General features: G+C 53.8%; 1 protein-coding gene across 1 annotated transcript; it reads right to left on the reverse strand.

Annotated features, from left to right (window-relative positions):
• Positions 1-160: 160 nt before the first annotated feature.
• CUNH16orf74 (chromosome unknown C16orf74 homolog) lies at positions 161-22,508 on the reverse strand. The gene is made up of 4 exons (XM_050165202.1): positions 22,364-22,508; positions 18,992-19,040; positions 2,658-2,810; positions 161-589 (listed from the first exon to the last, which is right to left on the reverse strand). The coding sequence occupies exons 1-4, from the start codon at positions 22,448-22,450 to the stop codon at positions 531-533; spliced, it is 348 nt and encodes a 115-aa protein (XP_050021159.1). The 5' UTR covers positions 22,451-22,508; the 3' UTR covers positions 161-530.
• Between the last annotated feature and the right edge of the window lie 275 nt (positions 22,509-22,783).

The following is a 22,783-nucleotide window of genomic DNA, read 5'->3' on the forward strand; positions in this document are numbered from 1 at the left end:
GGGCTTTTTATTTCCGCTCCTTGAGAAAAGGCCAAGAGTGTGGACACACGGCGCTCCCAGTCTTAACTGCCTGTGATGTCCCTCCCTGCTCCCCACCCTGGCGAGGTAGACACCCCCAAACCCAAGAAGCAGGACCCTACAAGTCACAAAGGTGCTTTATTTTATAAATCTCGCTCAGGACGTGGTTTCTGTACCTGTAAAACAACTTGTAAAAAACAGAGGCTCTGCTCTGGCGAGAAGTCCTTGTGTGCTGTGACCTTGAGGGCCAGGGTCCGTGGTCACAGTGGCTGTAGGGCAGGGTCACCTCCTCTTCACCAAACTGGGGTCTGGGTTGGCGAGAACATGGAGGTAACAGATGTCTGCTCCACTGGGGCCAGAGCCCTGCTGTGTTCCTCTGGCCGCTCCTGTCTCGGTCCACGGCCCAATTCACTGTCCTCATTGAGCTGCTCCGGTAGCCATGTCCCCAACACCTGGGGCAAGGGGCAGTGAGGCAGGAAGCTGCCACACAGGTCCTACCACCAGGTAACTTCTCAGGCTTCAGGGTCCAACTCCCCGTCATCTTGATAGGACATGGCCTCATCCATCCAGACTAGGAGAGAGGGATCGGCATCAGGAAGAGCTCACCTTAACAGGTCCTCTGTCAGCTTCCCTAGGCCTAACATTCTCCACCTCAGGACACCACCCAGGACACCTCAAGCTAGCATGAGTCACCAAAGGCTGAGAAGAACCCCCAGTGCTTCAGTCCCCCACCACTCAGGTCCTCTTGGGAACTGGGGGAGATCAGAAACTCCTCAGGATTCCTGGAGTAGGTATCAAGGCTTCCCATCTCGTCGGGCCCTATTCCAGTCTAGCGATGTTTCTCTTAGTAGCATCAACAGCACGGCTATGTGCAGGGCCTGAGGTCAAGAGGCCTCCATCTCTTCTTGTCGTCCCCAGAGGATGACACTGAGGGAAACTCACAGTAGCACATTTGGAAACTTGGTGGAACCAAAGTGTGGGTTCGAGAGACTGTGTGGGTCACCTCTCTGAACCCATGCTCCCCACAGCTGTCCAAACTTAAAAGGAACTTCCCCCAAGGGTCAGGAGCCTCCTAAGCACTCAGCTTCAGCCTGAAATGTCACCTCACCATGCTGTGGGGTAAGTATAGACCTTGGGAACTTTCCAGAGGGTTGCGGCCCAGAGAGAGGTGTCCCTGTGGTGAAGCTGAGGACCAGGTCTCTGATGTCCTCTCTGGGTCTGCCTGGACACTCGCTGTGAGGCAGAGAAGCCATGGGCGGGAGCCTGGCTCTTCTTGTACCTTTCTGTGGGCCCTCCGGTGAGTCTTGCTGGCCTTCTCTGGATCCCTTCCTTCCCCCTTCTCTAAAGCAGAGCTACAGATAGTACCTACAGTGTGGGAGTGAGAAGTAGTGGGTGTGTATCCATCATGTAGCCTGGGGAAGGCCACGAAGGAGGGTGGGTACTGTGGTTTGACTGGGCTCTGTTTGCTGGAAACTTGGCCCCTCGGTGTGGAGATGCCGAGAGCTGGCAGGTCCGTTCAGAGGGCGGCCTGATGAGGTAACTGGTGTGGCTACCGTCTGCAGGGACCCAGGGTGGTTCTCTGGGATCTGAGCTGGTTCTCTCTTGAGAGTGGAAAGGAACAAAGGTGGTTCTTCTGCCCTCCTGCCGGATTTCTATCGCTCCCTGGAACCTATTCCTTTTGGGCCTGCTCTGCCATGATGCCTCCCCGCCCTAGAGACTCAATGGAGTTTCTACATCATTTGTTCATCAGCCTCTGTGAGCCTCAGTTTGTTTGTCTGTAGTCAAGGGGCGAGATCTACACTAAGTCTGTTCCTGAGCACCTGTGAGAAAATGACCCATTTCCTCGGATGGGCCACCAGCCACAACCGTCCCCACACCAACAGCCTCCTTTTCCCCTTCGGTGTTGGAGACGGACAGAACCCAGGGCCTCGAGAACTCCACCACTGAACACAAGCAACCCTTTTGTCCGTGTTTGATACAGGGTCTGGCTAAGTTGCCCAGGCTGGCCCCAAGCTTTCTTTGGAGCTCAGACGGCCTTGAACTTGTGATCCTTCTGCCTTAGCTTCCCCAATAACTAGGACTGTGGGCCTGCCATGCCAGGCCTGACTCAATGTAGCTCCGTTCATTGCACAAGAGAGTCTACCTGCCAGCTCCGAGGGCATCAGCAGGAGGCAGATGAGACACCAGTCTGCACCCCACCCTGTATGCTGTCTGGCCAGGGACATTTCATATCTTCCCTTCCCCTCATATCTGGAAGACCCAAGGACAGCCATAGCCTGGCGTGGGGCCGTTTCCCAGTCTTTCCTGTTGACCAAGCTGCTGCAGCCAGCATCATGGAGGACAGGACACCTTGCTGTGGGCAGGGATGGTGTATCTTTCAGTTCCGGTGCGTGGGTAAGATATGGCATGCGGGCCAGCCCAGACAAAATCCATCATCCTCCTGGTTGCCAGCAAGGACTGCTCACACAATTGCCCAACAAGCTACATCTAGCTAGGGCTGGCATCATAACAAAGGGTCCAGAACGGAGCGGTCAGCGTTGACCATACATTAACAAGCTCAGGGGGAGATGGGACCCAGGTCAGGCCATGGCACAGAAGGGATCCTGGGAGCAGTCTTCTGCATAGCGGTGTTGCCTCACCTGCAAGCTTGGAGTCCCTGGGAAGCCCCATGCCCGTCGGGGTTGGGGGTGTAATGATGATGTTGGGGACACTCAGGTGCTTGTTGTTCAGCACAGGGGCCTCGTCATGGTTGTCGCCACTGTTGTTGCTGCTGCTGACACACATCTTAAAGCCTGAGGGATACAGGATATGACAGTGAGAGCATCAGGCCCTCTGGGTGGTACCTGCCAAAGTCAGTCCCTTTGCCTTCCTCTGAAGAGTGGCCACACTCCACAAAGGGACACTGCCATTCTCACCGCACAGATAGGGAAACCGAGACTCAGGAAGGGGAAATGTATCCTTAACCTTACACAGTTCCATGGGGGCACTGAGCTCTGTCTGTCCCTAGAGATGTGCATGGGAGTGGCAGCATCTTCTCAGGTACGAGCAACATTTCCCAAGGTCTGTCCCCTGGAACACCTGACCTTCTGAGATGCTCCAGGAAGGGGCCTCATAGTGAGTTTGGGAACCATATATATGGTGGCTGAAACCCATCTACTTTATCCTCTGCTAGTCGCTCACAACTCCGCCCGTCAAAGGCTCTGAGAAGTCCTGCATGAGGAAAAGATTTGGGTTGTGATTTGTTTTCGTTTGTGAGGCGAGATCTCATTCTACCCCAGGTTAAGGCTAACCAGGAACTCGCTCAGCACACAAATGCAAGGCAATCCTCTTACCCCAACCTTCCTAGCGCTGGAACTGCAGGCACGAACCACCATAGACAGTGTGAAAAGGTTTCCCTCTTTTAAGTTTAGGTTTATTTATTCTATTTTATATTTTTGAAAGTCTGAATAAATGCCTGCGAACCAAGTGCCTGGTGCCCATGGAGGTTTCAAGGCCGTGAGATGCCGTGGAAGTGCTCGGTACTAAACCCAGGTTCCCCTAGAGGAGCAACAAATGCTCTCACCCACTGAGCCACCTCTCCAGCCCTAGTGGAGAGATGACCTTTGAGTCCCGTCTGGAGGGACACCTGTTCACATCTAGAACCAAGAGTCACGAAGTCCTTCAGCCTCTTCACACCTTTGCAGATGCTGGTCCCATGCCTGATATACACTTTCTTCTTTTGCCAGGGGAATGAGCTCCTATCCATCCCTCAAAAGCCAGCATAGCATGCCCATCTTCGGGAATGACGGCCCAAGCTACGAACACATGACCTCTTTGACTTGTCTGAGCTCATCTAGTCACAGGGGCGGAGAGGACAGCTCTTATCTCTGCTTTTGCTGAGGGCGCCTAGAGTAGCCACCATTTCCTTATTGGTCCCCTGAGCCCAGCACAGTCTGGAGCAGAGTGAGTGACAGTTTTAAATTTACATTAAATAATTGAAACCTTTGAACTCCGGAGTCCTGTCTTGACTCCAGAGAACACCAGATTGCGGGGAGTAGAGGAAGCCCTGAGTGGATGTGTATTGTTGATGTGGGAACAGCCACATGACAGGCCCCAGTACCTGAGATCCACAGAAATGGCAAAGCCTCCCTGGGTCTGAGGAGGAAGGTTGATAGCATCTTCCTTCTCCCAGACGTTTACAGTTCAGATGTTGCTCCCCTACAGAGACCTGGCACCAAGACTAGCAAACCCTTCCTTACTCCATACATAATAAATGCACATGGTCTCCCTGCTGCAGTTACACTGTAGCTATCCCCCATCAGAACAAGCACAGCCCACCTCATTCCAGCTCTTCTGTCTGTGTGTCTGTCCTCCTTTCATTCCCACTTGGCCCCAGTTAGCTTTGAAGGACCAAGCCACGCAGGATGAGAAGGGGACAATTAGTTAAAAAAAAAAATCACCCAGTCCTGAGTGACTGTCTCTACCACATTCCAGGCAAGCCCTGGTCACTATCAGGATGTCCCCAACCTGTGGAGCTTCAGTCCTAGCGGGGAGGGGACTTAGGGGACTCATTCTAAAGAAGAGAATGACAGAAGTGTCAGTCTTTGTCCTGCCTTGGGCCACACAAAGACTGTGTGGGAGGTCAGATACTGTCCCAGGAAGACACCAAGTGCACCAGGGCCTGGAGACCATGTTTCTTACAGCCGGACATGGTGGAGGCATGCTTAGAAGTTGAGGCAGGAGGATTAGGAGACCACAATTAGCCAGGAGACACAGTAAGACTATCTCAAGAAACAAAAGCTATCTGGGTAGTAGAGGCAGCACACGCCTTTAATCCCAGCACTCTGGAGGTAGAGGCAGATGGATCTCTGAGTTCCACAACAGTCAGGGCTACAGCCAAGACTCACTCTGTCTCAGGGGTAGAGGGGAAGGAGCAGGAGATGGCTCAGTGGTTGAACACTGGCTGCTCTTCCAGAGGACCTGAGTTAAATTCCCAGAACCCACATGGGCAGCTCACAGCTGTTTGTAACTCCAGTTTCAGGGGATCGGACACCCTCACACAGCCACACATGCAAATAAAACAGCAATGCACATATAACAACTTAAAAAGAAACAACAATCACAACAAAAAGAACAACATACACACACGATTTTAGCCTTGCCTCAAAAAAACAACCAAAATAAAAACTAAAAAGAACTGTTGTTAGCTCTGACCCCAGCAGGTCAGGGCCACGGGAGAGCATGGTAGAATGGGAGCACGTGCCCGTCCAGATGTACATTTCCCTTCAAGGCTGAAAGGAAAAGGAGCCCCTGAGGCACCTAGTGGCCTCCACAGTGTCGTGGTCCTCAGAAAAGGCACCCAACGATCGCCATATCCCCGCCCTCAACCTGCAGTGATCCAGGGCTCCAGGAAGAAGTCTGTAAATATGTCACCACACGGTAAGGCCACGTCCAAGCCCAGTAGTTGTCTCACAGGTACCGGGCCAGAGAGAGAAACAGGCTGGCTGGCAGACAGAGGATAAATATGAGAAATCTGGGAGTAGAAGGATCTGTGAACAAGAGGGGAAGGAGGACTTCAGGGACCAGCGACACAGGCAGACAAGGAGTAAGAAGAAAAGGTATACAGGAAGAAAGATAAAAGCCCCGAGGCCAAAGATAGGATAATTTAAAACAATCCAAGCTAAGGCCATGCATTCATAACTAAGGGTAAGCCTCCGTGTGTGATTTATTTGGGACCTGGGTGGCGGCCCCCCAAAAATGTCAAAAGAGGAAAGAGTAAAACCACCACAGCAGCTTCCTAGGTAAGGACTCTGAGTGCTACCACATGTCCGCATCACGCATCCACCCTGTGCGTGTACTGTGACGCGGCGGGCAGGGTTAGAGGGAGGTCAGCACCATCTGTGAGTCCACAGACGGGACGGTCGTGTTCATGCCCTGTGACCAAGTGTGGCATGTCTTGGTGAGGTCCATCGGTCCTTCTAGCAATCACAGGGGGCCTGGGGAGCAGCTGGCTAGGCAGGGTGGGTGACCTCGTGCCAGGGGATGGGGCTGGATTTAGCAACTAGCTTCCTCACATAGGAGGGCGCCACCTGCTGGCCACTTAGTCACCAGTCCCTTAAGTAACAATTGAAGTCTCTCCCGGGAGAAGTCTCCAGACCATTGATGGAGGATTCTGACAGCTTGGAAGACAGCCAACAGAAGCCATGACCAATGAGGTCACAGATCAAAATCCCCGCAGGATACAAACCTCTGTGGAGCAGCACTCGCCTCTCATGTGATCCAAATTCAGGTCACTCCTCCCCGCCGGCCTCTAAGAATGAGCCCAGGGGCAGATGACCTGCCAGCTGGTGCTCCGGGCCTCATCTGCCTGCGCAGTGAAGCTTTCCGTCTGCCGGAGGCGGAGTGAGAGCTCACTCCACGTCACCCTTGGCTTTAGTTTTGTCTCCTCACAGCGTTCCCTTCTCTATTGACAAAATCAGAAGCAAACCCATCCATTTCTGTTGGAAAATAGTCACCATGGTGACCAGTGTGAGGCGAGTGTGTCTCTCTCCTTCTCGCACACCCCCCCTTTCAACCCCATGTCACCCTGGGACCTGACAAGCTCCTGGCAGTGCCTCAGCCCTTTCCCCCTGACCTGCAGACTTCCTGGCTGAGAGTCTAGCACGGTGGTGTCACGCAGGAGCCAGCGTGGGAAACAGCCAAGGACACAGGAGGTGGTTTCTAGGGTCCAAACCTCCCGGGGCTGACACAGTCTTTTCCCCTCAGTTCACAGCTCTCTCTGCCAAGTGCTACCCGACCATTACACAGATGTGGAAGCTGAGAGCCAGAGAGAACAATAACTTGCACATGGCTGACCAGCTGGTAGGAGGCAGCTGGGGTCCCTAAGCCAGAGACTGGACGACGACTCTCAGTGCCAACATTTCCTGTCCCTGGATATCATGAATAACGGAGCACGCGGCTCCCTGCACAGAGCCTGTGGTAACTACCTCGGCAGCACCCTGCTTCTGTGGATGGTGGCAACGAAGGACCTTACAGGGTCCTTCCTGATAAAGTTCTATTTTTAGGCAGCCAACAGGTCCCAGAGGAGTGCCCGTGGCTGGTCAGTTCCTGTTGCCCTCCGTCCAGGATGATCCCAGGAAGTGGGTCTAGGACAAGGCTGACGTCCCAGGGAGCCAGCAGAGTCCCACAGCCTGGGCACAGTCATGCCACCCTTACATCTGGGAGCAGAGCCTGATCATGTGACCGTGTGCACACCTGGGCCATTTGTATGTGACTGAATGTAGGGGCTTGGGGATTCGGCTCTGGACTATGGCTTCCAGAGACCTCAACAAAAGACGGTGCGGATCACCCCACAGTGACAAAGGAGCCTCCCACTCGAACTCCTTCCTCACCCCCACCCCGCTTCTGACACAGTAACTACACTCATCAGCAGGGTCTGGAGCTTGAGGACAGAGCCCACAGCTTATGCCGGAAGTCTTTGGGGCTCAGTGGGCCCAGGAGAGATGCTGGAGGAGGGGAGGAGGGAAGGAAGAAGGAGGGGGTACAAGCGGGCAAGATGAAGGAAGACTGGGAGGAGAGATGAGAGGGAGGAGGGGAAGGAAGAAGGGAGAGCGAGGGACAGGTCCCTGGCTCCCTCAGCCCCGTTGTGCAGCCTCTGGGCAAAGCTCTCAGGAGGATTAGACAACAGTGAAGATTAAAAAACAAATGCCAGTCACCCTGGGAGTCAGAGCTGTCATTTGTCAGTTCTGGGACTGCCTCGGGCGATCAGAAGCCTGTTTCCAGAGGGACAGGTGAAGAGGGGCACAGGACTGGCCAGGGAGCCAGACATGGACTGGGTCTGGAGCCTGGGCAGGAGGCCTTCATGCGCTAGGGTTCCACCACCTTGAGCATCCTTCTACACACCCCCTCAGTCAACCAGACCCCGCAGCCACAGCCTAAGCTGCCTTCAGAGAAGTTGAGACACAGCTAGGCAAGGCTGGGCTGCGAGCTAACCCTGCCCTCTGCTGTCTGTGGCTGTGGTGACCCCGTGGCTGCCTGTGGGGATTTTCTTTCTTTCATTCATTCATTCATTCATTCACTCACTCACTCACTCACTCACTCACTCACTTATTTATTTATTTATTTATTTATTTATTTATTATGTATACAATATTCTGTCTGTATCCTGCAGGCCAGAAGAGGGCACCAGACCTCATTACAGATGGTTGTGAGCCACCATGTGGTTGCTGGGAATTGAACTCAGGACCTTTGGAAGAGCAGGCAGTGCTCTTAACCGCTGAGCCATCTCTCCAGCCCCTGTGGGGATTTTCTGAGAAGTTTCTTTTGATTCTGAACCAGGGCTTCCCATAGCCAAGGTTGGCCCTGAACTCCTGCCCCTCCTGCCCCCAACTCCTGCTGGGATTGCGGGTGTACCCCACCACACCCAGCTTTTCTTCCTCCTCTTCCTCTCTCTTATTGGCTTTCACTCTGGGGGATTTAACAGTTTACCCAGGAATCTCCCCGCCCCCCAAAGGGCCCGAGTCTATGTCTTCTGAGCTGGTACTGGCTGTTTATAAAGCTTCCTGGATATTCACAGTCAGGGTTGGGAACCCTTGAACCAGGGTGGCTGTGGAAATGGGTGGCTTGACTCTCTGAACCTTGATCTCCCCAGCTGTAAAATACGGAAACCATACACACATGGATGGCATGGCCTGCCTGGGGGTCACAAAGCTGGTTGCCATCTCCCCACCAAGCTGGCCAGCCTCCTGCTGCAGCCTCCCCAGCCGAGGTGAGCAGAGCCTTTATGTTCACTGTCTCTATCCTCACACCAGAGGGAACTAGGATCATAGGCAGTCTAGAGGAGGCATGGCCTCTTGTGATTCTAATCCTTCCTGCCTCAGCCCCAGGTCTCATTCTTTAAAGCTCGGGGCCAGGTGAGCTCACAAGGTTACTTTCCCTCCCTTCAGCATTCCCCAGACCTCTCAGGCCTGAACAGACTCAGGCTGCCCCCTAAGACAAGTTACCTCCCTGAGCAGGCATGATGGCTCGCAGGTGCCCTCTACTGGCTCATTGTAAAACAGCACTCTGGCTCGTTGGGATCCTGTCCAACCGCCTGCCTCCCTCGCCACATAAAAACCAACTTCCACACACAAGGGGCTCTGCTCCAACCTCCTGGACCCAGTGCAGCATGAGGCAGATAGCTGGGTTTCAATCCACCTGGGCAGTGGTCCCACCCGTTTCAGCCTCTCTTCTCCTCTGCTGGGGGTGGGGTATATAATGACTCCCACAGAGGGGCCAGACCAGCAGCTCTCAATTTGTGGATTAAGACCACAGGTCAAATGACCCTTTCCCAGGAATCGCCGAAGACCATCAAAAAACACAGGTGTTGACATCGCAACTCATAACAATAGGTAGGAAAATACCTACCTATTATGTTATGAAGTAGCAATGAAAATAATTTTATGGTGTGGGGGGGGGGTCACCACAACATGAGGAACTGTATTAAAGGGTCGCAGCATCAGCTGGAGAACCACTGAACTAGACTGTCGTCCGTCATGAACTCAAGCAAGTAGCCCCAGAGCTGGACCCCTAATGCACCACCCAGGAACACCACATGTTACTAACGCCAGACGGTTTATTCTTCGGCGTTTCATCAAACCAACCAGTATCAGGCCCCTGGTATGCCATGGCACCCACGTGGAGAGGCTCTACCATTCTCTGAGTACCACTGGAGTGGGTGCTAGACAGAATGGTACTATTCTAGGAGTGGCAATTCAGCTTAGCCGGTAGAGAGCTTGCCCAGCCCCAACACCACGTGGTGAGCTGAGCATCTGTAATCCCAGTACTCGGAGGTGGAGGCAGGAGGAACAAGCTTAGTCTCAGCATGGCACCCGGGAAGCCCTGGAGGAAGGAGCACAGGCCCCGACAATTGGCACTTTCTGGGCACCCACTTTCTTGGGAAAGAGGCCTGTCTTGGCCAGGGCTGTCCACTTGCTGTGTCAGGCTTCTGTGACCTGCTTCTGAATAAAGGACCAAGCTCAGGCCTGGCCCTGGAGGAGCTCAGGCCCTGACAACTGGCATTTTCTGGGCACCCATTGTGTACCAGGCAGTGCTCTGTGTGCTGGCTACACAACCGAGAGCAAATGACCCCTCAGACGTTTCTCTGCTTGCCCACAGAGCCTTTCCTGCCTTCCACTCCAGGGCCCAGCAACAGAAACAGTGAGATTTTCTTTTTTCTTAGCTAGCCAATATGCCACGAACCTCCCCCACCTTATTCTTGTTTTCCTAAACCCTGGGCATTCCTAAAGCTCGGTCACATGTTTCCCCTTTGTGCCAATTAGGTAACCTCGTCCTAGAAGGAGGTGAAGCTCCCAGCAGGGGGTCGAGACACGGCCCTGCCTTACTCAGAATAAAAGCCAGCGAGTGAACCTCCTGTCCTCTGTGTTCGTTTCACCCCCTTTTCCAAAAGCAGCTGCCAAGTGACCTCTTACTCGCACGTCCTGAGAATGGGCCACAGGAATTTCAGGGTCTGCCTGGGGAGAGAAGGGACGGCTCTGGGAGCCGAGCACTTCACTGGGAGGGGCCGCCATATTAAGATACAGAGAGGTCACAGGGAAATGATGTTGGGTCCTGGAGACACAGGCACAGAAACTCAGTCTGGTCACAGAGGGACAAGGACAAACAACAGGCCATGGGTGGCTGGAGGGGAGATGGTGAGAGTTCAGGAGGCTGCTGGGGGTAGGGGTGGGGAACAGTCAAAGCCGCAGGAGGGACGGAGAAGAGGGCACCGGGGCAGGGCATGCTGGAGAAAGCACAGGGTCAAGGCCTGTGAGAGATCCAGACATGAAATCCTCATTCTCCTTCACGGTTTATAATTCCCACCGCGGGGAAAGCCTAGCGTTACCACAGATTCAGCAATGGCCGGCGGCGCTGGCAGTTTTCACCTTTTCACGACAGCCTGGGCCCCAACAGAAATGGTTTTAAGTCTCTTTTCAATTAAGGGAAAAGCTCCTGCTTGCGTCAGGGACCTGCAGCTGGAGCTTGCACTGGGCAGAGCCTGTGAAGAGGTTGCCAGGGAGTTCAGACTAAGGGCTGACCTCCTGCCTGCACCCTGCACACCCAGCAACCTGTCCCTGCCATCTTGCTGGGGTCTCGGCTGTGGAGAGCAAGGGTTCCGTGCAGGAGACAGGGTCTAGAATGGACTCATCACTGATCAGCTCTGACCCTTTCTCCTGGCCCTCAGCTTGTCGACCCTACAATGGACAAAGGTGGCCACCCTCTGGGAGTGACCATAAGAGTTGAGCCACAGGAAACAAGCAAAGCCAGACTCATGGCACACATCCGTCATCCCTGGATGAAGAGCAGACACTTGTCATCCTCACTTGAGAGGGTGGGAGGGGAAGACAGGAGAATTGTTCTGTAGAGCAGGCTGGCCTTGAACTCATAGAGATCCACCTGCTTCTGCCTCCCAAGTGCTGGGATTAAAGTAGTGTGCACCACTTGCTTATATCTTGAGATAAGGTCTTGCTCTGCTGTGCAGATCCTGAATTGATCTTCCCGCCTCTGCCTCCTGCACGCTGAGATGGTAGTGTGCAATGCTCACCACAACCCACTCCATGGGGCTTTTCTCTGACATCTGTGGCACATTCTCACTGTGGAACACACACCCACAGACACAGGCACATATCAACCTCAGCTGAGGGTCACAGGTGCAAACTGTATAATCCCAGGATACGGGAGGCAGAGGCAGGAGGATGGCTGTTGAATCTGAGGCTATCCTGGGATACAGAATACATTTCAGAGCAGCCTGGACTACAGTGTGAACTATGTCTCAAGAAAAATTTCGTGTGTGTGTGTGTGTGTGTGTGTGTGGCATTGTTCTTGGTAGTGACCAGATGTGTTCAAGGCCTGGAGCAGGTACTGACAGCTGTAGGTTTCCTGTTCGTACACTAGGAAGACTGGAGCCACAAAGTCCTGAAAACATCAAGGGCCCAGTGTGTTAGAACAGAACACTAAGGTATTAGGGACATGCTGCGGGAGAGGTTGTGCAGAGCTGTGGACACGTTTGTGACACACGGTGTACACGCGTCAAACCGTGAAGGGACACATGGTATATACGCGTCAAGCCGTAAAGGGACACACGAGTGTCCACGCGTCAAACCGTTAAGGGACACACGGTGTACACACGTCAAACTGTTAAGGGACACACGGTGTACATGCGTCAAACCGTTAAGGGACACAGAAGGACTATTCTTTTGGAGACAATGTTTCTCTGTGTAGCTCCTGCTAATCTCAAACTACCCCTGTGGAACTACTACCTACTCTGCCTCAGAGTGCTGGCATTCAAGGCCTGTGCCACCACACTTGGCCAAAAATAGTCTTTAAAAATTGGGGAGGAGCGAGGTGGGCTCGGGAGGAGCAGGCTGGCTAGCCTCCTGACCGGGGTTGAGTCTGGGCAGATACACAGCAAATGGAGGGCTGACTTCTGAGTCCAGGGTGGCTTCAAGCCGAGGGTCCTCACTAACTGGCTCCAGCAGACAGGGGTGAGGTGGCACTGGCGATTAGGAAGGGCATCTGCCCTAATTCCTGAGGCCATCGGGTGCTGCTGAGGCTTAGCTTAAGCACTGGTGACAGGGAGACAGGAGGGCTAAGTCCTAGCATGGGGCAGAGAGCTGGACAGTGCCCCGCTGCAATGCTCACCTGAGAGGGACCCTGTTCTGCTTCTTCTAAGTCACCTCCCATCTCTGCTGTACTATGACCTTGACCTCCTGGCTTTTTTTTTTAAATATTTATTTATTTATTATGTATACAATATTCTCTCTGTGTGTATGTCTGCAGGCCAGAAGAGGGCACCAGACCTCATGACAGATGGTTGTGAGCCACCACGTGGTTGCCGGGAATTGAACTCAGAACCTTTGGAAGAGCAGGCAATGCTCTTAACCACTGAGCCATCTCTCCAGCCCCCTGACCTCCTGGCTTTTAATGTCCCCATCTATAAAATGGGCTCCAGCTTCCAAGGGACTGGCAACCCCCAACCTCAATGCCCAGCAATGCCACCGCCATGGGAGTAGGAATCTAGGTGTATCTGAGCCCAAAATAGAAGGTAGGCACACATAGAACTCCAGGAGGCTAAATGCCTACTTTGGGAGTAGAGCCCAGACCACGGTTGTAAACCGGGGCAGGCTTTCTTTGGCCAACAAGCATACCGAGTATCTGCTATGTGCTATCACCGGGCGGGGTTCCTGAGAGGAGACAAACACGGATAGCTATGTGAACACAAAGCCCAGGCTGGCAGAGGAAAGGGGTACAGGAAAGAACCCGAGGAACCATGAGGGACCCCAACATTAATCTGGACTGGACTGTAGCCACCCTGACTATGGAGAGAGAGCTCTATCTCAGGCAGAGGGACCAGCAGGTGCAAAGATCCCGAGGCAGAAGGAGACAAAAGTGGTGGGAAGCGGATTGTTGGGGAAGAACAGGCATGGACAGTAGGGGTCACTGAGGCAGGTGGCACTGTAGGAGCCAGACTGTGCCACTGAGAAAAGATTTGGGGCTAGAAGGCAGTTCAGTGGTCAGAAGCACTTGCTGCTCCTGCAAAGGACCCGAGATCTGAGTGTGGTTCCCAGCACCCACATCAGGCAGCTCCAGGGGATCTGACACCCTCTTCTGGCCTTACCTGAACGCACGTGTACACATACTTAAATATAAATGAGTCTTAGCTAAGAGGTGGCGCACACCTTTTGTCCCAGCGCTTGGGAGGCAGAGGCAGGTGGATCAGTTCAAGGTCAGCCTGGTTGACAAAGAGAGTTCCAGAACAGCCACAGCTGCTGCACAGAAAAAACCTTGTCTAGAAAACCCCAAAAAAAGTCTTTTAAAAAAATATATTATCTTTTAAAAGAATAACTATGTATTTTATGCGTATGAGTGTTTTGCTTGCACATAGGTCTGTGCTGGCAGAGGATAGAAGATGACAGGATGATGACGTCCATAACTGGAGTTATAGAGAGTTGTGAGCCCCCGTGGGAGCACTGGGAACCAAACCCAGGTCCCCTGCAAGAACGAGTGCTCTTAACTGCTGAGCCATCTCGCCAACCAAAAATTTATATTTTTAAAACAAGGGTTTACAAACAAACAACAACAAAAAACCTGAGGGTTCACTGTGTAGCCCAGGCTAACCTCTAGCTCACCATTCTTCTGCCTCCAGGGTCCACTCCCATGACAGTTACAAATTTCTGACTGTCCTGGCCTCCAAAGGAATGGTGCTGTCAGTTGGTGAGCCCTCAGCATGTGCAGTTCATAGAATTCTCTAGATGGTTCTCCGTCCACGGTGTGACAGGGTGGAAGATGTCTCTTATTTTCCTGAAAACCCTGAGCCCAGACACACACACACACACACACACACACACACACACACACACACACACACACACACACACGGGACCGTCCTCGTGCAGGGGTTCATGGGAAATGAGTCTGGAGTGCTAAGCTGAGCCAGGCTCTGGGGTGGCGGGATGCTGTGCTGTGCAGAGGAGGGCAGCTGCCCTGTGCTGCATGCATGCTCTGGAGCTCTGATGTGGCCTGGAGCTGGGAGTGTTACAAAGATTAGCTGGGAACAGCTGAGCCCCAGGGGCAGTCCTGGGGATGGAGGGACAGAGGCTCTAGGTGGGTCCCAGCTGGGTCCCTTGCCTATTTATTGCCCCATGAGTGACTCACCCCCTCCACCTCTGGGGTGAATTGGCTCAGGGTGAATCGAGCCTTTTTAGAACAAGGTGTTGGAGGTTTAATCAGTCTGAGGACCTCACAGAGGCAGCATCCTGGAACCGGGTGGACTGAGTCCAACAGCTGTGCACTCAGAAGCAAAGAGGAAGAGGAAGCTAAAAGGGAGGGGAGCTAAATGAGGACAGGGAAGACGGAAGGGCTGCCTGAGGATGGAGGCGGATGATGGAGTGGCTAGAGCAAGGCTTCTGGAAGAGTTCAAATACAGCCTGCGCCAAAGCTGTGTGATCTCAGGCAAGCTGGACTCCCTCTCTGGGCTTCAGCTTCCTTGTCTTGGAGACAAATGACTTAATCCATATGGAATTCACAGACAAGAGCCTTTCCCAGGCTAAGCCCCCAAGTAAAACAGCCATTTATTGTCATTTGACCATTCTGACTCCTGGAATATATTCCAAACAAGTTATCATCATCATCATCACCATCATGGCAAAATATCCTATATGGCTTACTTATATAAGCAACCGTGTAGAACTCAAAGTCATCCTTGGCTACATAGACCTTGAGCTAGCCTGGGCTATATGAGACAGTGTCTCAAGGAAACAAAACAGACAGCACACAGCACGGCACTGAGCCAAACCTATGGCTGCAATGGAGCAGGCCACACAGGAAATGGAGCCACAAGTAGGCCTGTGTGGACAACATCACGCTGTATGTCGGGGTGTGTGTGTGTGTGTGTGTGTGTAACCAGGTTCCACCATGGTGGGTCTGGCAGGTTGGTAAGTCTCGGCTTCATTACCTCCAGGGACCAAGGCTGGTTAGCTGGAGGCAGGCCAAGGTCCAACACACCCAAAGCATGCAAGGAAAATTATATGAGCTGACACCTTGGAGGGACCCTTTTCAAAGTTCCTGTTCCAGGGGCCCTTGGTGCACAGTGGCTTTTAGCCTTGTGGTGGGGCAGGATAGAGGTGGGTCCTGTTGGAGAGATAGTCTAGGTCCCAGGTTGAACCATCTTGGACATCCTAATATAACCAGGCAAGATCCCACTGATGGGTGGGAGAGAAAGAAAACACGTCCCATCCTGCTGGACCATGGTCTACTGCTTTTTTGTTGAGACAGGGTAACAGCACAGCCCAGACTGGCCTGTGGCTCACTATGTTGCCCAGGCTGGCTTCAAACTTGCAGAAACCCTCCTGCCTAAGCCCCATGAATGGCGGATTTCAGGTACATACCTAGTTGGATCTTAAACTCCCCTAAAAGGCCTATGTGTCATAGTCCTGGTCCCCAGGCCATGAGAATAGTTGTAAAAATCAAGCCCCATGGAAGTTAGATCATTGAGGACATGGCCTTGAGGTATATGCTAGGACTGTGGCTTCTGCCCCAACCCGTCTAACTTCCTAGCAGTCATAGATGGGCATCTCATTCTTTCTTTCTTTCTTTTTAAATTTATGTGCACTGGTGTTTTGCCTGCATGTGTGTATGATGGTGTTGGGTACCCTGGCTCTGGAGTTACAGACTGTTGTAAGCTATCAACATAGGTGCTGGGTCCTCTGGAAGGACAGCCAGTGCTCTTTACCCCTGAGCTGTCTCTCCAGCCCCGGCACCTCATTCGCAGCACTCCACAGTCCCTAGTCACAGACCCAAAGTAACCATGGAATACTCTGAAACCATGGACTGCAATAAACCTTTCATCTTTGTACCTTGTTCTTCTCAGGTATATTGTGGCAGTAATGCAAAGCTGGCTGGAAATCCACACAATGAAACATCTGGCCCCTACGACACACAGATGCATGCCACAACACACTGAGCCTGGGAAAGGGATTACTCAGTAAACAGAGCCAGGTAAGAAACTGGCCCACGCTGTTGTGCAGTATTTGTTTACACTATGTGAAGGCCTGGCACTGTGATTGGTTTAATAATAAAGAGCTAAATGGCCAGTAGCTAGGTGGGAGAGGACAGGTGGGATTTCCGGGGAGAGAAAGGTGTTGGGATAAATCTAGGTGTGCAAGAGATGCCAGCAAGACACTGAAGAAGTCAGACAGAGGAGAGGTAACCAAGCCATGTGGCAGAACATAGGTTACTAAAAACAAGTTAAATTATAAGAGCTAGTTGGGAGCCGGGCGGTGTGGTGCATGCCTTTAATCCCAGCACTCGGGAGGCAGAGGCAGGAGGCCAGCCTGGTCTACAAGAGCTAGTTCCAGGGTTCCAGGGCAGGCAACAAAGCAACACAGAGAAACCCTGTCTCAAAAAATCACACACACACACACAAAGAGCTTTCAAAATTAATAATAAGTCTCAGTGCTCTTATTTGTGAGCTGGGGGGGGGGGTCAAAGAAAAGTCTGACTACACCATGCATACGATCGCTAGATTCTCTAAGAATCCTGGGGTCCACATACACAAGGCATTAGAGTTGTTGACACTATAGAGAAGTGCAGGATGTCAGGGGCCCTGGCCACATAGTGGCAAGGCAGTCTATATCCCTAACCTGTGCACTCACTGGTCATTCAGAGCGCCAGCCCTGGAGTGCAGTGAAGGCTGACTCCGCTCCTCCAACGCCTGGCCACCTTGCACCTTGAGCCTGGCCACCTTGCACTTTGAGCCTGGCCATCTTGCACCTTACGAGCAGCACAGTACTCCTCTTGCTAGCAGTCCTGGTGGAGCTGTCAGTCAAGATGCTCCACCCTCCCAGGCCAAGGCACAAGGCTTCATTTGGGCCAATTAAGTGCTGTCCTATATCTGCCCCTCCCCTACCCCACCCACAAAGTGAGAGGAAGCTCAGGAGACATCCATCTACTCTTTCCCAGCCTTTGCAGTTCTCCTGGGGGAAAGAGTTCTCTCTTTCTTCCCAGAAGTTCATCTTGCTCATCTTAACTGCAATCAATGCTTTAGCTAGTACTCAGAGACCTCAAGTCTCCTAAGACCTGGAAGTAGGGGCTGGAAAACCCAGGGAACAGAAGGGCCCAGGGATGAAATCATCAGGAGAGCTATACCCCAGTGGCAGCCTGAGTGCTCGGAGCCTGACACTTCTGGACACCCCACAGCTATGTCCTGTCGTGACCCCACTTTAAGGAAATCAAGGCTGTTGTTCAGGTCTCCAGAGCTTTGAACAGGTTGGGGAACACAGAACACAGACCTCTGAGCAGGCTGATCTTTTTTTTTTTTTTTTAATATAATTTTTTTATTGAAAAAAAAAGATTTCCGCCTCCTCCCCGCCTCCCATTTCCCTCCCCGTCTCCCTTTTCCCCCCTCCTCCCTCTCCTCTCCCCCTCCCCCATGAGCAGGCTGATCTTGGAAGGCAGAGGTGCACGGGAAGAATGGGGAGGGGAGCCTGGGGTAGGCGAGGAGGGGAGCCTAGGGTGGGCAGGGAGCAGAACCTGGTGTTCAGGCCAGTGGCTCAGCATATGGAGTAATGATGTGTTTGGCAGGGGCCATCAAGAAAACACACTGGGCTGGGCAGTGGTGGTGCACACCTTTAATCCCAACACTTGGGAGGCAGAGACAGGTGGATCTCTGTGAGTCTGAGGCCAGTCTGGTCTATGGAGTAAATTCCAGAACAGGACTGTTACACAGAGAAACTGTGTCATAAAAAAAACAAAGAAAGAAAGAAAGAAAGAAAGAAAGAAAGAAAGAAAGAGAAAACACAGCCGTCAGTGAGAACTAGGGCTGGGATGGCCCAGGAGAGCTGTGGGGACAGACGGAACCATGGCAAGCTGGATGCCAACAAGCAGTTGGGGGTGGGGCCTATGGTACCTTGCAGAGCTGTCCAGGGCAAGTCTGGACTTCAAGGCTGGGAGATGGGGGTGGGGATCATGCCTGTGTCACAGGGGGATATCAGGACAGAGGTCTGTGCTGCCTCCACCAATACCTCTCACTGATATTGCACCCTTCTAGAACTTTCTGATGGCCTTATTTTTCTCCCAGCACTAACCAAGCTGACCTCTTGGCTGGATGGTGGCAGGTTTCCAGCATGTCCTGGGAAGCAGTTACCCAAGTTATGCCTGGCTTCTTGCTCAGGCTTCCCCCTTCCTAGCTACCCTCTTTTTCAAGGACTTCTCCTCTGAGGAGGAAGTTGAAGCCTGAGGAGAAAGTTGAAGCCCTAGGGCACAAACCTCTGGTGAAAGAAGGCCTGGAAGAGGTCACAGAGGCAGAATAAGTATTTATAGAGTACCTACTGTATATACGAGCTGCCTTTACAGATGAGGTTCCATCAGTCTAGGCCAGTACCCCAGGCCTCTGGGTCCCCCCATACTATCTCCACCCCAGTCTGTCCCCTTGCCTCCAGCACCCCACACTCTGTCCTACCTTTCAGACAGGAGGGCTTCAGCCCCATGGCGTCGTCACCGCTGCAGGCCTGTGAAGAAAGGAGAGCACTTAGAGTGGGACGGGGGATGTCATTGTCCCGGCCACGCGTGGCCAGGCCCCTACTTGGCCAGCTGGGCACACAACAGGAAGCAGTGGTAAAACAAGCCAGCTGTGAGGTCACAGTGCCTGCTGACCACATCTGGGCTGAGTGTGTGCTGGGGCGGAGGGCCGCTGTCCAGGAAAGTTCAGGCAATGTTGGCCAGGGTTGAGGGTGTGGAAACCACCCTGCAGTCTCTCCTTTCAGGGGCCACAGGACAGTGGTCAGCCTCAGGGATGGAGGACCCACAGGCTGGGGGGCAGATGAAACCTGCCACAACAGGCAATCTCTCTATTTAACAGGTGCTCTGCTGACTTTTCAGTTTCTAGTCACTGGCCACATTGTCTAGTTGATTCATTGGGGCTCCAGGGATCGAACCCAGGACCTTGTGCATAGTGGGCATACCCACGGTACCTGAGCCACAGCCCAGTCCCCGATCCTCTCAATACAGATTCTTGCAATGGGTTGAACTCTAACAGGCTGTGGAGGATGAGAAGGAGAACAATTTCCCACCCATGTTCTCCTGACCTTTTCCTGCAACTGCTTTCTTAAAACTCAAGTAACTGAGCAGTACAAGGAGGCGGCAGGGGAAGAGACACAGAGTAGGCAGCGCAGTCTTCAGTGGACCAGCGTCCATCGGGAGTGACTTCACCATCTGGCATTCACAAGTTCGCAGCCCCGGAAAAAAGCCATTATGGGGTGCATAAAAGGCAGTCTCCAGCCTGTGCCTGGGGAAGACTGGGCTCTAGGGTCACACAAACCTAGAGCTGCTGAGGAGGGAGGACAGCAGCCCGAGTGACAGGCTCCAGGCTGAAGGCAGGATGCCTGGGTCCCACTTGGGTGTGGACCTGCAACTGGCCTGAGCTGGGCCTCTCCACTCTCTCCTTGGCACCTTGGCTACTTTGCCCATAGTTCTGATTCCGACCCCAGCTGTCATGAGTGGAGGGAAGGAATACTAAGCAGGCAGTTGGGCCGGAAGCCCCCTTGGCCATGGCGCTGCCCAGCCACCTCTCCTAGGAGAACTATCCTGCCAAGAGAGCCTGAGTCACAGTGGCATGGTGCCCCATCTCCTTAACAAAGCCCTCCTTTAACAGGCCGGGTAGGAGCAGCCAGACCATCGGCTTAGCTCATGGACCTGAGAGGCAAGAGGAGGCTGGGCAGAGCATCTTGGTCCCTTAGCTGTTTCCCAAGCTCCCATGTGGAGCTGTTTCCTGCTTCAAGCAGGATGGACACACCCACATCTGGGTTTCTACCTTGCTTAGGAAGTCACTTCATTTGTGTAACAGGACAAGAATCCTTTCAAGTTCAACCCCAGGCACCATGCTGAGAACAGTGCTGGCTGTGTGGTACCTCCCTGCCAAGGCCAGAGAGGCCAACAGCCCCGGTTTCCCACCTGCCTGCTGCCTGCTCTGGGCCACTCTGTGGCGCTCATGCCTCACTCTGTCTTCACACCATTAAAAACATCTGCTAAACACTAAAGCCGACCATGTGCGTGCAAGAGAGTGTCCCGTGTTTTCTGTAGCAGCCAAGATTGAACATGGAGGATGGGTGAGGGGAAGATGGCTCAGGGGCCATGCAGAGGACCTGGATTCTGTTCCCAGCATCCCACAGTACCTCACAACCATCTGTAACTCCAGCTCCATGGGATCCGGTGCCCTGCAAGGGCACCACGCATGTATATGGGGCAGACATGCATGCGAGCAAAAATGCTCATGCACATAAATTATTTTTCTGAAAGATTGGACACAGGGACATGGGAGAGATGGGTACTGTGACCTTAGTGGCTACTATCAGGAACCCAAGGCTGTGTGGAGCCTGGAAGAAGATTGAGTTTCTTTTGATAGGGCTCTCTATCAGTCTCTATGGTGGGTTCATTTCCCATGATTCTACAGGGCTGGCCTGGCTTTCCCTTCCCTGGATAAGAGCCATTTCCTGTTACCTCGAGGCTAACACTTAGCCTATCTACTCTCCCGCCTCAGTTTCCTGCCTTTAAAAAGGGGACAAGAAGAGGCTTTGGTTAGAGGGCTGGTGTGAGTGTGAAAACAGCCAGCGCAGGCCTGGCACGGGCCTACTGTTGGCTAAGCACTAACATCTCAGCGTCCTCAGCCCAGGAGGACGAGTGGAGTCTCCCGAGTGACCTACACCTCCCTAGGGGAGGCACACTCCTGCCTGGTGTGTGCCCACCAGCTGAGGCCTTCCAGGGACAGATTAGACACAGCTTTCCAGGCCTTGGGGCTGGTGGAGGGATTAAGTCTTTCCATAAATACACGGCCTCTCTCCTGTGCAGAGGACCCGGACCCGGGGGAGGGGCACGAGGACAGGACCAGAGCTGGGTTTGGCCTAGACAGGACCAGTCTACATTGTGGCCTGGGTAGGAAAGGGGTCTGGACAGGTAAGGGGTACTCTTAGCTGGTAGCACAACCCAAGATAGGAAGGATCTCCTGGGAGAGTCTCAGGCTGAAGAGAGACATCAAAGTCTGCCATTCGTATGAAGCAGCCTGGGACTCAGTTTCTTTATCTGTAAAACCGGGTGTGTTCTAACATTTCTATACTCTCTCCGGAATGACTTCTACATTGCTGCTACCCTGTTCTCTTGGCAAAGGCCAGAAGTCCCTCCTGCCCTCAGAGTCCCCCAGGGGAGCTGCCGGGCCTCTTTCAAATACGCACACCCTCCCCAGATCTGCCCAGGCCAGCCCTGCCAAGAGAAGTGCCTGCCTTGCGCGGGTCGCCCTTTGCGGTCGCGAAGCTGCTTTGATGTACTGGGCGCCCCTAAGCGAAGCAGCTCATCAATAATACATTCGAAACACTTGGTGGAGGGAAGCGGTTCCTCCCGAGGCCTCCTGCCCCCACCTCGCCCGACTGCTCCGCTACTTGACAGCCAAGCCGGCTGCACAGAGGGGCCTGAGGCTGCCACGCGCGGGACACGCCCCCGCCCAATGCCAGGCACGCGGCCAAAAGGAGCCGAGCTGGGCAGCGAAGTCTGCGGGAAGTTGTGGGACGCCTGGGACCAAAGGGTCCCCCATCACTCTGGAGCCCCCACCACCTTGGGGTCTCCACAGCCCCTCCCCCCGCGTCTTCACCCCACCCTGGGGTACCTACCCTCCGGGGTTCTGTAACCCCCGGTCTCTACGTCCCGGGTTACCCACACACACACTCCGGGATCCCCACCGTCCCTGGTCTCCACGGCCCAGGGGTCCCCTGTCCTGGGTCCCTCCCCACGTCCCTTCCAGGTCCCGGTGCGTCCGCCGTGGCGCGCACGGCGCGCGCGCACTCACCGCTTTCTGGGGCGCGCTGGGCGCAGACGCTGGTGGCCGTGCGGGACACCAGGCGACACGCCTGCAGCCGCGGACCACGGGGGTCATGGCCCGGCCTGCTCTCCCCGCAGCGGCGCTTGCCTCGGCCCCCGCCCGGCACCTGGAGGGCGGCGCCGCCCAGGCCGCTCCGCCCCGCAGCCCGCCCTGGGCGCAGTCACAACCCCGGCTGCCGCGCCTCCCTGCCCGCCTCCCCCACCCCAGCCGCGCTCCCAGCACCCGGGAAAGTTTGGGCACCAGTCGGCTGTTTCCTGTGCTATAGAGGGAAAGGGGCGTCCAGTTCCGCCTCTCCTGCAGAGACGTAGAAGTAACGCCCCCAGCTCGTCGCTGCGGTTGGGAGGTCCAGGTGGCATTGTGACCCGCGGGTTTCCCCGGCTGCTGGGT

This window comes from Alexandromys fortis, unplaced genomic scaffold (assembly GCF_014885135.2).
Source record: "Alexandromys fortis isolate MF-2015 unplaced genomic scaffold, M_Fortis_MF-2015_v1.1 scaffold_165, whole genome shotgun sequence".
NCBI classification, from domain to species: domain Eukaryota; kingdom Metazoa; phylum Chordata; class Mammalia; order Rodentia; family Cricetidae; genus Alexandromys; species Alexandromys fortis.